The sequence below is a fragment of the Delphinus delphis genome, chromosome 12, assembly GCF_949987515.2.
Source record: "Delphinus delphis chromosome 12, mDelDel1.2, whole genome shotgun sequence".
Classification (NCBI taxonomy): Eukaryota; Metazoa; Chordata; class Mammalia; order Artiodactyla; family Delphinidae; genus Delphinus; species Delphinus delphis.
Genome location: NC_082694.2, coordinates 10305037 through 10317645, shown reverse-complemented (window position 1 = coordinate 10317645; position 12609 = coordinate 10305037). Strand labels below are relative to the sequence as shown.

The window sequence follows — 12609 nt, the reverse complement described above, 5'->3', positions numbered from 1 at the left end:
ATGGCGGCGGCGGCGGCGGCGGGTCGGCTAGGCTGGTTGCTCGCCGCGCTCTGCCTGGGCAACGCCGCCGGGGAGGCGGCGTCGGGCCCGCGAGTGCTGGGTGTCTGTCTGGAGGAGGACGGAGCGGCGGGCGCGGGGTGGGCGCGCGGAGGGGAGATGCGGGCCGCTCCGGAGGCCACCTTCCGCCTGCGCCTTTTCGGCTCGGGCTTCGCCAACAGCTCCTGGTCCTGGGTGGCCCCTGAGGGGGCGGGTTGCCCCGAGGGCGGGCCGGCCGCGGCGTCCGACGAGGCGGCGGCCCCCACGGGCGAGTGGCGTGCGCTGCTGCGCCTGCGCGCTGAGGCTGTGCGCCCGCACTCGGCGCTGCTGGCTGTGCGCGGGGAGCCGAGCGGCGAGGCGGCCGCCCCCACGGGCGAGTGGCGCGCGCTGCTGCGCCTGCGCGCCGAGGCCGTGCGCCCGCATTCGGCGCTGCTGGCCGTGCGTGTGGAGCCGGGCGGCGGGGCAGCCGAGGAGGCGGCGCCGCCCTGGGCTCTGGGCCTGGGGGCGGCGGGGCTGCTGGCGCTGGCGGCGCTGGCGCGGGGCCTGCAGCTGAGCGCGCTGGCGCTGGCGCCAGCCGAGGTGCAGGTGCTGCGCGAGAGCGGCTCGGAGGCGGAGCGTGCGGCGGCGCGGCGCCTGGAGCCCGCGCGGCGCTGGGCCGGCTGCGCCCTGGGCGCGCTGCTGCTGCTGGCTAGCCTGGCGCAGGCGGCGCTGGCGGTGCTGCTGTACCGCGCGGCCGGCCAGCGCGCCGTGCCTGCAGTGCTCGGCAGCGCGGGGCTCGTGTTCCTGGTGGGCGAGGTGGTGCCGGCTGCCGTGAGCGGGCGCTGGACGTTGGCGCTGGCGCCGCGCGCACTGATCCTCAGCCGCCTGGCAGTGCTGCTCACCTTGCCCGTGGCGCTGCCCGTGGGCCAGCTGCTGGAGCTGGCGGCGCGGCCAGGGCGGCTGCGCGAGCGCGTGCTGGAACTGGCGCGCGGCGGCAGCGACCCATATAGCGATCTCAGCAAGGGCGTGCTGCCCTGCCGGACCGTGGAGGACGTGCTCACGCCCCTCGAGGACTGCTTCATGCTGGACGCCAGCACCGTGCTGGACTTCGGCGTCCTGGCCAGCATCATGCAGAGCGGCCACACGCGCATCCCCGTGTACGAGGACGAGCGTTCCAACATCGTGGACATGCTCTACCTCAAGGACTTGGCCTTCGTGGACCCCGAAGACTGCACGCCGCTCAGCACAATCACCCGCTTCTACAGCCACCCACTCCACTTCGTCTTCAACGACACCAAGCTGGACGCCGTCCTGGAGGAGTTCAAACGAGGTAACGGCCGGGGAATCGCGGAGGGGACTCGCATGTCAGCGCCCTACAGAAGGAGTGGGGGTTTAGGGAAGCTTGTGGGGAAGGGTCCCACCCTCGTGGAGAGCAGGGAAGCCTCTAAGGGCCCTTTTAATGAAGAGGATGGCTTTGCAGCTCCGAATGACCCTTCGAAATATCATTTAAAGGCTGTGGCTCTGAAACTGACAGTGCTATAGACAGCAAAAGTCCCCTTCTCCTGGCAGGCCCCCAGTTTGGGGAGGTATGTCTACTTGGCTCTAACTCTCCAGCTCTTTACCAGGTCATTTCTGTGGCCTTTGGCTTTGTAGCAGGTCCAAACTCTTGGATAGAAACGGAAAGAACATAGAAGAGTATAGTCTTCAGGTACCTGGACGCTGCTGTCTGCACACATATGATATAAAAGTATCTGGTCCTGTGATGTTTCCAGGGCATCATTGTTAAGGTCACTGATGGGCTGCTACCTTCCTGATTGGTAAAAGGAAGGGAAAAGGAATGATTGGTAAATGTTTTTCTACAGGTGTGGAAGAAACTTCCACTGTAATTTCACCAGAAGCAACTTGATGGATACCAATTAGTCTCCCATTACTTTTTTTTTTAAACCCCGAGTAAGGTCTCAAGTTCTCTCTTAACTCCATATTTTCACCCTCTCCTTTCACCCTGGTAAAAACTGAGACTCTCGCATTGTGAAGGTTTGGATTCCCCTGCAGTCTCCCTCTCCGTTGTTGGGCTTGGGTGTCCTCCCCAGAGGACACTTGGCCACTAGCCAGGCTTTTCACACCTGAACTGCAGGATGGGCTTGGGGACACCTCAGGACTCTGGATGAGCTTCACCCTAAAGACTAATTGCGGCGGAGAACTGAGCAGCTCCCCCTCATCTTCCTGGCAGCTGTGAAGTCTCCAGGCCCCTGTGAGGCCCTTGACTGTCAGGGCAGGGAGGCCAAGCTCTGCAGTAGTGACTATGTTACTCCTGCATTAGCACTGCTGTATGGAGGCCACTAGTGGGCGCTCTCGCGCACCACCTCCTGCTGAAGGGTGTTGAAGTTAGGCAGTAACTGTTACTACTGTATCTGGGGATCTCGGTGGGAGACTTTGATGGGCAGCCCTGGCTGCTTTGCTAGAGAATCTCTGATAAGCTCCTGGCTGTTTCTTCAGAGAGTAGCCACGCAGCCCTTCACTGGGGAGAGGAGGCTGGGTCGGGGGCCAGGCAGCACCCCCCAGTAGCAAGTACTCTGTCTCTGAGTAGTACTGTAGTCTCTGAGGCAGTGGGGATTCTCGTGGCCTGGTGGCCAGCTGTGCAGGCCCTGGAGTCAGCAGGGGAGGGTACCATCCTGCCCCTGCTGCCTTCCAGCTTGAGGCCCTGGGGAGGCCGGGCTTGACCACCAGGGCGGTGACTGAGCAGAGCGTGGCACCATCCGAGTGGTTTGCACAGATCACTGACTGGTGTGGAGACCACAGTTGGGGGGTCCCAGTGGTTGGGGGGTCCAGTGAGAGGTGGTGGTAGCCTGAACAGGGGTGCACAGCGGGCCTGGAGAGGAGTAACCCAAGAGGGCATTTGAAGATGGGCTTAGGAGCATTTTGTGGTTAGCCCAGGAACTGGGGGGCAAGAAGAGGAGCCGAGGATGAATGTGCATTTTGGCTTGGTGGTGGCCTTGACTTTCCCTGAGGCAGAGCACACGCAGGGAAGAGAGGGCTTGGGGGCGGTGGCGGGTGGCAGGCAGACGAGTTCGTTCTGGACACGGGAATTTGTGGCTCTGCAGTGGCCCGAGAGGCAGGCTCCTAGGATTAGTTGATGTGCAGTGAGATGCAAGTGAAAGCCCCAAGCAGGAGGGAAGGATCTGGACGTCTGTGTTGAAGTGGTCCTAGGAAGCAGCGCTTAAAGAGGGGCACAGCAGGGAAGGGGTGGAGGGCAGAGAGGAGGGGCTGCGGAGGAGAGCCAGACCCGGGAACGCCCTGGAAACTAAGGGAAGGAGAGTGATCAGGAGAGAGGCTGGCGTCATGTCCTTTGGATCCAGCAACCAGGATACCCTTGACCTTTGCAGAGCAGTTGTGGGGCCATGGAGTGGGGTGCTGGGGATTGAAGCACGACAGCCCAAGGAGACAGGCCTTCCGGGAGGTATGGCTGCAGAGCGTAAGCCAGGGGGCAGTGGCTGGGAGAGGCTGGGCGGGCAGGAGGCCTTCTGCTCTTTGGTTTTAAGATGGGGGATCTTAAGATGGGGGAGTCGAGTGGGTTTAGGTCGAAGTGTTGGTAGGAAGTTGCTGGTAGGGAGGGAAGGCCAGTGCAGGCTGCTTCTGTTCTGGGGTGGTGGCCTTGGGGCGGCTCTGGAGAGCCTCCTTCTAGAAGGCGGTGCGGGAGGGGTGCAGTCTGGAGGTTGAATGGGGGGCTCTTCAGTCCCCTCGGCCTCCTGCCTCCTGTGGAGAGTGAGGGCCATTCTCAGGGCAAGATGGCCACGTCTTTCCTGTGATATCCTGGGCTTTCTCTGCTCTCGTGCAGTGCAGTCCTTTGGCAGATCGCTTTACGTTTCCTCACTAAAGTCCTCGTTAGTCTAACACTCTTCATCGTTCCTCTGCTCATGAACAAAGGGCGTATCGCAGCCTCCCTGGTGCGTGCGGTTTTAGGAACCGATCCCCTTCCTGTCTCTCTGCCGAGTGTATGAGACGGTGGTCCCTCTGAATTCCCGACGCTGGAGGCCCTGGCATCTTGGCAGTTACTGCCATTCTGGGCCCTGTTTCTTTCTCTCCTTCAGAGCACAGTTTTGGAACTGTATAGTCTGGGAGAGGCACCTTCCCCGGTGAGGTGCCCCTCAGTCACTGTGCAGACTTGAGGTGACAGCTGATTGTTTTGTGCAGGCATTGCCGGGGGGAGCGCGTACTTTGGAGGTGTAGTAGGTAGCATGTATTTTCTTTAAAGCTATTAACCCCTGCCTTCTTTGCCAACCCCCAGTGACAACCACCAGTGACCTCAAGGACATTCAGCCAAAGGAGGGATTAGGATGGGTGCGCTTTTCGGAGTCTGCTTTAAACCCTGAGTTGTGGTTCATTGCCTTTCAGAAGCCAAAGGATTGCCCCAACTCTGAAGAGTCAGACCTGCTCAGACATCTGTGAGGGATGGTCACATAGTACTTTTCTCACAGGATACGTTCAGACAGTTTTTTTAAAAAAACGCTAAAGAGGGAAGGCAGAGGAATTCCATCGCCAACTGCATTTTTAGGAATGTCCTAGAAAATAGGCATTATGGAAGGGTCCTCTAGCACCCCTGTCGTTTGTGAGCGTTCTCGAGCCTGCTAACTAAAATCAGAACTCTAGAGCTTTTCAGAGCTTCCTGGTCGACGTCGGCAGGTGTGCCATCTCCCCCTGGCCTGCGGCTCTGTAGAGCTTTCGCGGGGAGAGCCGACGGCACCTGTCTGGGGGCCTGTGTCCGTGTTTGCAGTCAGCCAGCCAGGGGGCCCCATATCTTCAGGGCGTTTTATCCCATCAGATGAGAAGCTTGAATCCCTCCAGCTTCCCGTTCTCTGTGTGCCCCTCACTCCTTTCTGGTTGCCTCCTGGACCCCTCAGACATCCTGCCTTAAGGTTAGATCCCGTGGCCGCTGTTTGGGGGACCTTGCGAGGGCTCTTCTGTCTTCTGTTCATTATTGAATCATCTCATCACTGAGAACCTTGCGCCCATTTTATAGAAGTTTTGAAAGCAAGGTAGAAATTAGTCATTCCTGTAGGTAACCTGCCAAAGGGACTGGCTTTGTGGAAGAAGGGGGCTGAAGTGGGTCCTCTGCTCCCAGATGGCCATCTAGAACCTGGGCTTTGGCTCCCGAAATCCCAGAAGACCGTTGACCCACATTGTGTGTCGAGCCTCAGCCTTCCTGACGTGGCCTAACGGATTTGTATCCCGTGGCAGAGCTGTTGGGGCCCTCGTAGCAGTGCTGCCTGCCTGCCGGTGTGAGCCATTCCAGCCCAAACACCAAGGGGTGGGAAGCGTCTGGAAATGCCACGTTCCTCATTCAGTGCCTCTGTCTCAGCACGAATGGGCAGACAGTTCCCCAGGGACCCCTAGCCCCTTCCTCCTGGGAAGTGGGGAGGGAACTTAATGTGGGCATTTCCGCCTTTAATTTTTGTTCCAGGATGGTAGAGCCCCTAAAGAGGGCTGCTGGCTTCTCTTCAGTGGGGCCCTGAACTTGGCACCATGCCTATCTCCCAGAGGGGAGGGGGCTCCTAAGATTCAGTCTTTTGTTCTCCTCAGTGAAAGTCACTTGAGTGGGGTGGGGGGGGGTGCTAGGAGAGTGGACTCAGAGCCAGCTGCCTGGGTTCCAGCTTGGCAGGGTCACTGAACCTCTTTTGGCCTCAGTTTTCTCTGTGAACTGTAAAATGCAAATAATAATATGTGCCGTATAGAGTTGCCAGAGGGTTTGGTAAGTTAATAAATGAATAAAGCATTTGGTGGCTGGCACGCAGTAAGCAAGCCCTAAGTATAGGCATGCCTTGGAGATATTGTGGGTTCAGTTCCAGACCACCACAGTAAAGCAAGTCATACAAGTGTTTTGGTTTCTCAGTGTATATAAAAGCTATGTTTTACGTGTAGGGTAAGATTGTTTATTTGAGATTTTTCTTGTTTCTTGAGGTGAGATTGAATTGCTATGAACGTCCCTCTTAGAACTGCTTTTGCTGTGTCCCATGGGTTTTGGGTGGTCGTGCTTTCGTTGTCATTTGTGTCTATGTATTTTTTTATTTCTTTGATTTTTTCAGTGATCTCTTGGTTATTTAGTAGCGCACTGTTTAGCCTCCACATATTTGTGTTTTTACAGTTTTTTTTCCTGTAATTGATTTACAATCTCAGAGCGTTGTGGTCAGAAAAGATGCTTGATACGATTTCAGTTTTCTTAAATTTTCCAAGGCTTGATTTGTGACCCAAGATGTGATCTGTCCTGGAGAATGTTCCATGTGCACTTGAGAAGAAAGTGTGTTCTGCCACTTTTCGGTGGAATGTTCTATAAATGTCAATTAGATCTATCTGGTCTGTTGTGTCATTTAAAGCTTATGTTTCCATATTTATTTTCTGTTTGGACGATCTGTCCATTGGTGTAAGTGGGGTGTTAAAGTCCCCTACTATTACTGTGTTACTGTCGATTTCTCCTTTCATGGTTGTTAGCATTTGCCTTACGTATTGAGGTGCTCCTATGTTGGGTGCAAAAACATTTATAATTGTTATATCTTCTTCTTGGATTGATCATTATGTAGTGTCCTTATTTGTCTCTTGTAACAGTCTTTATTTTAAAGTCTATTTTATCTGACATGAGTGTTGCTACTCCAGCTTTCTTATGATTTCCATTTCCATGGAATATCTTTCTCCATCCCTTCACTTTCAGTCTGTATGTGTCCCTAGGTCTGAAGTGGGTCTCTTGTAGACAGCATATATATGGGTCTTGTTTTTGTATCCATTCAGCCAGTCTTTGTCTTGTTTGGGGCATTTAATCCATTTACATTCAAGGTTATTATCGGTATGTATGTTCCTATTACCATTTTCTTAATTGTTTTGGGTCTGTTTTTGTGGGTCTTTTTCTTCTCTTGTGTTTCCCGCTTAGAGAAGTTCCTTTAGCATTTGTTGTAAAGCTGGTTTGGTGGTGCTGAATTCTCTTAGCTTTTGTTTGTCTGTAAAGCTTTTGATTTCTCCATCAAATCTGAATGAGATCCTTGCTGGGTAGAGTAATCTTGGTTGTAGGTTTTTCTCTTTCATCACTTTAAGTATATCCTGCCACTCCCTTCTGGCCTGCAGAGTTTCCACTGAAAAATCAGCTGATAACCTTATGGGGACTCCTTTGTATGTTATTTTTTGTTTTTCCCTTGCTGCTTTTAATATTTTCTCTTTGAATTTAATTTTTGTTAGCTTGATTAATATGTGTCTTGGGGTGTTTTTCCTAGGGTTTATCCTGTATGGGACTCTCTGTGCTTCCTGGACTTGGGTGACTATTTCCTTTCCCATGTTAGGGAAGTTTTCCACTATAATCTCTTCAAATATTTTCTCAGACCTTTCTTTTTCTCTTCTTCTTCTGGGACCCCTGTAATTCGAATGTTGGTGTGTTTAGTGTTGTCCCAGAGGTCTCTGAGACTGTCTTCAATTCTTTTCATTCTTTATTCTGCTCCTTGGCATTTATTTCCACCATTCTGTCTTTACTCACTTATTCATTCTTCTGCCTCCGTTATTCTGTTATTGATTCCTTATAGTGTATTTTTCATTTCAGTTATTGTGTTGTTCATCTCTGTTTGTTCTTTAGTTCTTCTAGATTTTTGTTAAACATTTCTTGTATTTTCTCAATCCGTGCTTCCATTCTGTTTCCGAGATTCTGGATCATCTTTACTATCGTTACTCTGAATTCTTTTCCAGGTAGATTGCCTGTTTCCTCTTCATTTATTTGGTCTTGTAGGTTTTCCCTTGCTCCTTCATCTGTGACATTTTTTGCCGTCTCTCTTTTTTTAATGACTGGGATTGTGTTCCTGTTTTACTGGTTTGGCCTGAGGCTTCCAACACTGGAGTTTGTAGGCTGTTGGGTAGAGCTGGGTCTTGGTGCTGAACTCTGTGAGACCTCACTCTGATGAATATTCCCTGGGGTCTGAGATGCTCTGTTAGTCCGATGGTTCGGACTTCGGAGCTCCCACCGCCGGAGCTTCCGCCCGACCCTGGGCTTGCGAATCAAGATCCCGCAAGCAGTGTGTGGTGGCAAAAATAAAAAATAAAAAACAATAACAAAGTAAAAAATAAAATTAAACTAGGAAACTAACAGATAACATAGTTAGATATGTTAGAAATAAAAATATAGATGAGTCAACAACGGGAAGGTACATCAGTACCACAATAGTAAAAAGAGGTGGAGGGAAAAGAAAAAAAAAAAGGTGGTGGGGGAAGGCCTTGGCTGTGGAGGGCGGGGCCTAAGCAAGGGCGAGGTTTGGGTGGTGGGCGGGGCCTATGCTCAGGACCCACAGGGCTGGAAAAGGCCCTGGGGGCTGTGGGGGGTGGGGCTTAGGCTCAAGGAACAGAAGGAGCCCAGGCGGCCCCACACCCCTGGTCTCAGAGGGCAGGGGATCTCACCTGGGAGCCCAGCAGGCTTCCTGGGCTCAGGTGGGTGGGGAAAACACCCTTCTCTCCTCTCCTGCTCCTCCTGGAGGGCCCCTCCTGCCTGCCTCTCCTGATCCCCACCTGGCCTCCCTCCTATGCCCACAAGGACCCACGCAGCCTGGAGGGGCCTTGGAAGGCGGGGCATTGGTCTGGGAGCTCAGCAGGCTCCTTGTGCCTGAGTGGGCGGGGCAGTTGCCCTCCGGTCCTCTCCTGCTCCTCCGGCAGGACCCCTCCCGCCTGCCTCTCCTGATCTCCCTGTTCTCCCTCCTGTGCCCCCAGGACCCTCACAGCCTGGATGGGGCTTTGGAGGGCACAACCAGCTTGGGAGCTCAGCAGGCTCCCCGGCCCAAGTGGGCCATGCGATTGCCCTCCACTGCTCTCCTGCTCTTCCTGGAGAGTCCCTCCCACCTGCCTCTCCTGATCTCCTGGCCTCAGGGGCGCTGATCTTGTCTGGCCTCCACTTCTCCTCCCCCCTTGTTCCTGCTGTGTCCTACCAGTTCACTCTGGGGTTCCTCCCGTCTCCTTGGGGGTCAGAGTCCCCCACAAGCAGACGGCAGGCGCCCTAGTTGTGGGGAGATGCTAACTCCGCGTCTGAAATAGAAACGAAGGAAACAATAGCAAAGATCAATAAAACTAAAAGCTGGTTCTTTGAGAAGATAAACAAAATTGATATACCCTTAGTCAGACTCATTAAGAAAAAAAGGGAGAGGACTCAGATCAATAAAATTAGAAATGAAAAAGGAAAAATCACACAACCAACACTGCAGAAATACAAAGGATTATAAGAGACTATTACAAACAACTATATGCCAATAAAATGGACAGCCACGAAGAAATGGACAAATTCCTGGAAAGGTACAATTTTCCAAGACTGAACCAGGAAGAATTAGAAAATATATAAACAGACCAATCACAAGTAATGAAATTGAAACTGTAATTAAAAATCTTACAGCAAACAAAAGTCCAGGACCAAATGGCTTCACAGGTGAATTCTATCAAACATCTAGAGAAGAGTTAACACCCATTCTTCTCAAACTCTTCCAAAAAATTGCAGAGGGAGAAACACTCCCAAATTCATTCTACGAAGCCACCATCACCCTGATATCAAAACCAGAAAAAGATATCATAGGACTTCCCTGGTGGCGCAGTGGTTGAGAGTCCGCCTGCCGATGCAGGGGACACGGGTTCGTGCCCCGGTCCGGGAAGATCCCACATGCCGCGGAGCGGCTGGGCCCGTGAGCCATGGCCGCTGAGCCTGCGCGTCCGGAGCCTGTGCTCTGCAGCGGGAGAGGCCACAACAGTGAGAGGCCCGCGTACCGCAAAAATAAATAAATAAATAAGAAAGTAAGCAAGCAAGCAAGCAGGTTTGATCCCTGGTTGGGGAACTAAGATCCCACATGCTGTGCAGCGTGGTCCCGCAGAAAATCAAACTAAAAAACCTTTATGGCTAAAAAATGTTAACCACCATCTGAGCCTTCAGCGAGTTATAAACTTTTTGATGGTGGAGAGTCTTGCCTCCGTGTTGGTGGTTGCTGGCTCATCAGGGTGGTGGCTGCTGATTGGGGTCGCCGTGGCAGTTTCTTAAGGTGACAGTGAAGCTTGCTCTATCAGTTGGCTCTTCCGTGCACCAGCGATGTCTCTGAAGCACCCAGCGCTGTTTGATAGCATTTTATCCACAGTAGAACTTCTTCCAAAATTGGAGTCAGTCCTGTCAAACCCTGCCAACCCCACAACCCCTTATCAGTTAAGTTCATATGATGTTCTAAATCCTTTGTTGCCATTTCAACGGTCTTTGCAACATCTTTACCAAGAGTAGTTCCCATCTCAAGAAACCACTTTCTTTGCTCATCCATGAGAAGCAACTCCTCGTCCATTAAAGTTTTATCCTGAGATGGCAGCAATTCAGTCACACCTTCAGGCTCCACTTCTCATTCTAGTTCCCTTGCTCGTCCTACCACATCTGCAGTTACTTTCCTTCATGAAGTCTTGAACCCCTCAAAGTCATCCATGAGGGTTGGAATCAACTTCTTCCAAACTCCCATCAGTGTTCATATTTTGATCTCTTTTCATAAATCATGAATGTTCTTAATGGCATCTAGAATGGTGAATCCTTTCCAGAAGGTTTTCAATTGAGTTTGCCCACATCCATCAGGGGAATCTCTATCTATGGCAGGTGTAGCCTTATGTAATGTAGTTCTTAATAAGACTTGAAAGTTGAAATTACTCCTTGATCCATGGGCTGCAGTATGATGTTTTGTTAGCAGTCATGAAAATAACATTAGTCTCCTTATACAGCTCCATCAGAGCTCTTGGGTGACCAGGTGCATTGCTGATGAGCAGTACTACTTGAAAAGGAATCTTTTTTCTGAGCATTGGCTCTCAACAGTGGGCTTAAAATATTCAGTAAACCAATGTGTTGTCATCCTTTATTGTTCAGTTTATAGAGCACAGGCAGAGTAGATTTAGCGTAATTCTCAACGGCCCTAGGATTTTTGGAATGGTAAGTGAGCATTGGCTTCAACTTAAAATCACCTGCTAACTGCATTAGCCCATAACAAGAGGGTCAGCGTGTCCTTTGAAGCTTTAAAACCAGGCCTTGACTTTTCCTCTCTGGCTGTCAAAGTCCTAGATGGCATCTTCTTCTAATATAAGGTGGTTTTGTCCACGTCGAACATCTGTTGTGTCGTGTAACTACCTTCGTTAATGATCTGAGCTAGAGCTTCTGGGTAAGTTGCTGCAGCTTCTACCTCAGCACTTGCTGCTTCGCCTTACTCTCTTATGTTATGGAGACGGCTTTCCTTAAACCTCGTGAACCGATCTCTGGTAGCTTCTTTTCATCTGCAGCTCCCTCACCTCTCTTAGCCTTGATAGAATTGAGAGGTGGGGCTTTGCACTGGGTTAGGTTTTTGGGTAAGGGAACGTTGTAGCTGGTTTGATCTTCTATCCAGACCACTCAGACTTTCTCCATATCAGCAAGAAGGCTGTTTGGCTTTCTTACCATTCACATGTTCACTGGAGTAGCACATTTATTTGCTTGTTTGTATATTTTTATTTTTTGGAGCAGCTCTTATTTATTTAAAAAAATTTTCAAATTATTTATTTATTTATTATTTATTTTTGGCTGCATTGGGTCTTTGTTGCTGCGCACGGGCTTTCTCTAGTTGTGGTGAGCGGTGGCTACTCTTCTTTGCGGTGCGCAGGCTTCTCGTTGCGGTGGCTTCTCTTGTTGCGGAGCATGGGCTCTAGGTGTGCGGGCTTCAGTAATTGTGGCACGTGGGCTCAGTAGTTGTGGCGCACGGGCTTAGTTGCTCCACAGCATGTGGGATCTTCCTGGACCAGGGCTCTGAACCCGTGTCCCCTGCATTGGCAGGTGGATTCTTAACCACTGCGCCACCAGGGAAGCCCTGGAGTAGCTCTTTTAATTTCCTTCCAGAACTGTCCCTTTGCATTCACGACTTGGCCGTTTGGTGCACGAGGCCTAATTTTCAGCCTGTCTCAGCTTTCGACATGCCTTCCTTGCTAAGCTTAATCATTTCTAACTTTTGTTTTAAAATGAGAGGCCTGTGATTCTTCCTTTCACTTGAACACTTAGAGCCTATTGTAGGGTTATTAATTGGCCTAAATTGCAGTATTGTGTCTCAGGGAACAGGGAGAGAGGAGAGGAGAGGGAGAGAGACAGGGAATGACCGGTTGGTGGAGCAGTCAGAACACACACAGTATCTATCAAGTTCCCCGTCTTATGTGGTTGCAGTTGGTGGCGCTCCCCCAAAACAATTACAATAGTAACATCACAGATCGCCTTAACAGATATAATAATAATGGAGTTTGAAAATCTGGAAGAATTACCGAAATGTGACACACAGAGTGAGCAGATGCTGTCTGAAAAATGGTGCCGACAGACTTGCTTGACGAAGGGTTGCCACACACCTTCAGTTTGTTGGAAAAAAAAAAAAAAAAAGCAGTATCTGCGAAGCACATTGAAATGACGTAGGCCTGTACTGCATTTCTTCAGTTCTCAGTTGCACGTTGTTTTTGTATTTTAACATCTCTGTAACCAGGATGTCTCATGATTGATGACATCTTGGATTTGATGACATGCAGTAAATGTGATCTTTTTATCCTTTTACAGCCTCCTTCCTTTCTTGATCA

The 12609-nt window shown here is 51.2% G+C and overlaps 1 protein-coding gene across 3 annotated transcripts in view; it reads left to right on the top strand.

The window, feature by feature from the left end:
- The window catches only part of CNNM3 (cyclin and CBS domain divalent metal cation transport mediator 3), a 25065-nt gene continuing 12456 nt past the window's right edge, over positions 1-12609 (top strand). For all 3 annotated transcript variants that reach the window (XR_009521503.1, XM_060027317.1, XM_060027316.1), the window contains exon 1: positions 1-1345. Coding sequence is in view for 2 of the 3 variants with exons in the window: in XM_060027317.1 (XP_059883300.1) it covers positions 1-1345 (1345 nt within the window). In the remaining variant the exon portion in view is untranslated. The remainder of the gene's footprint in view (positions 1346-12609) is intronic.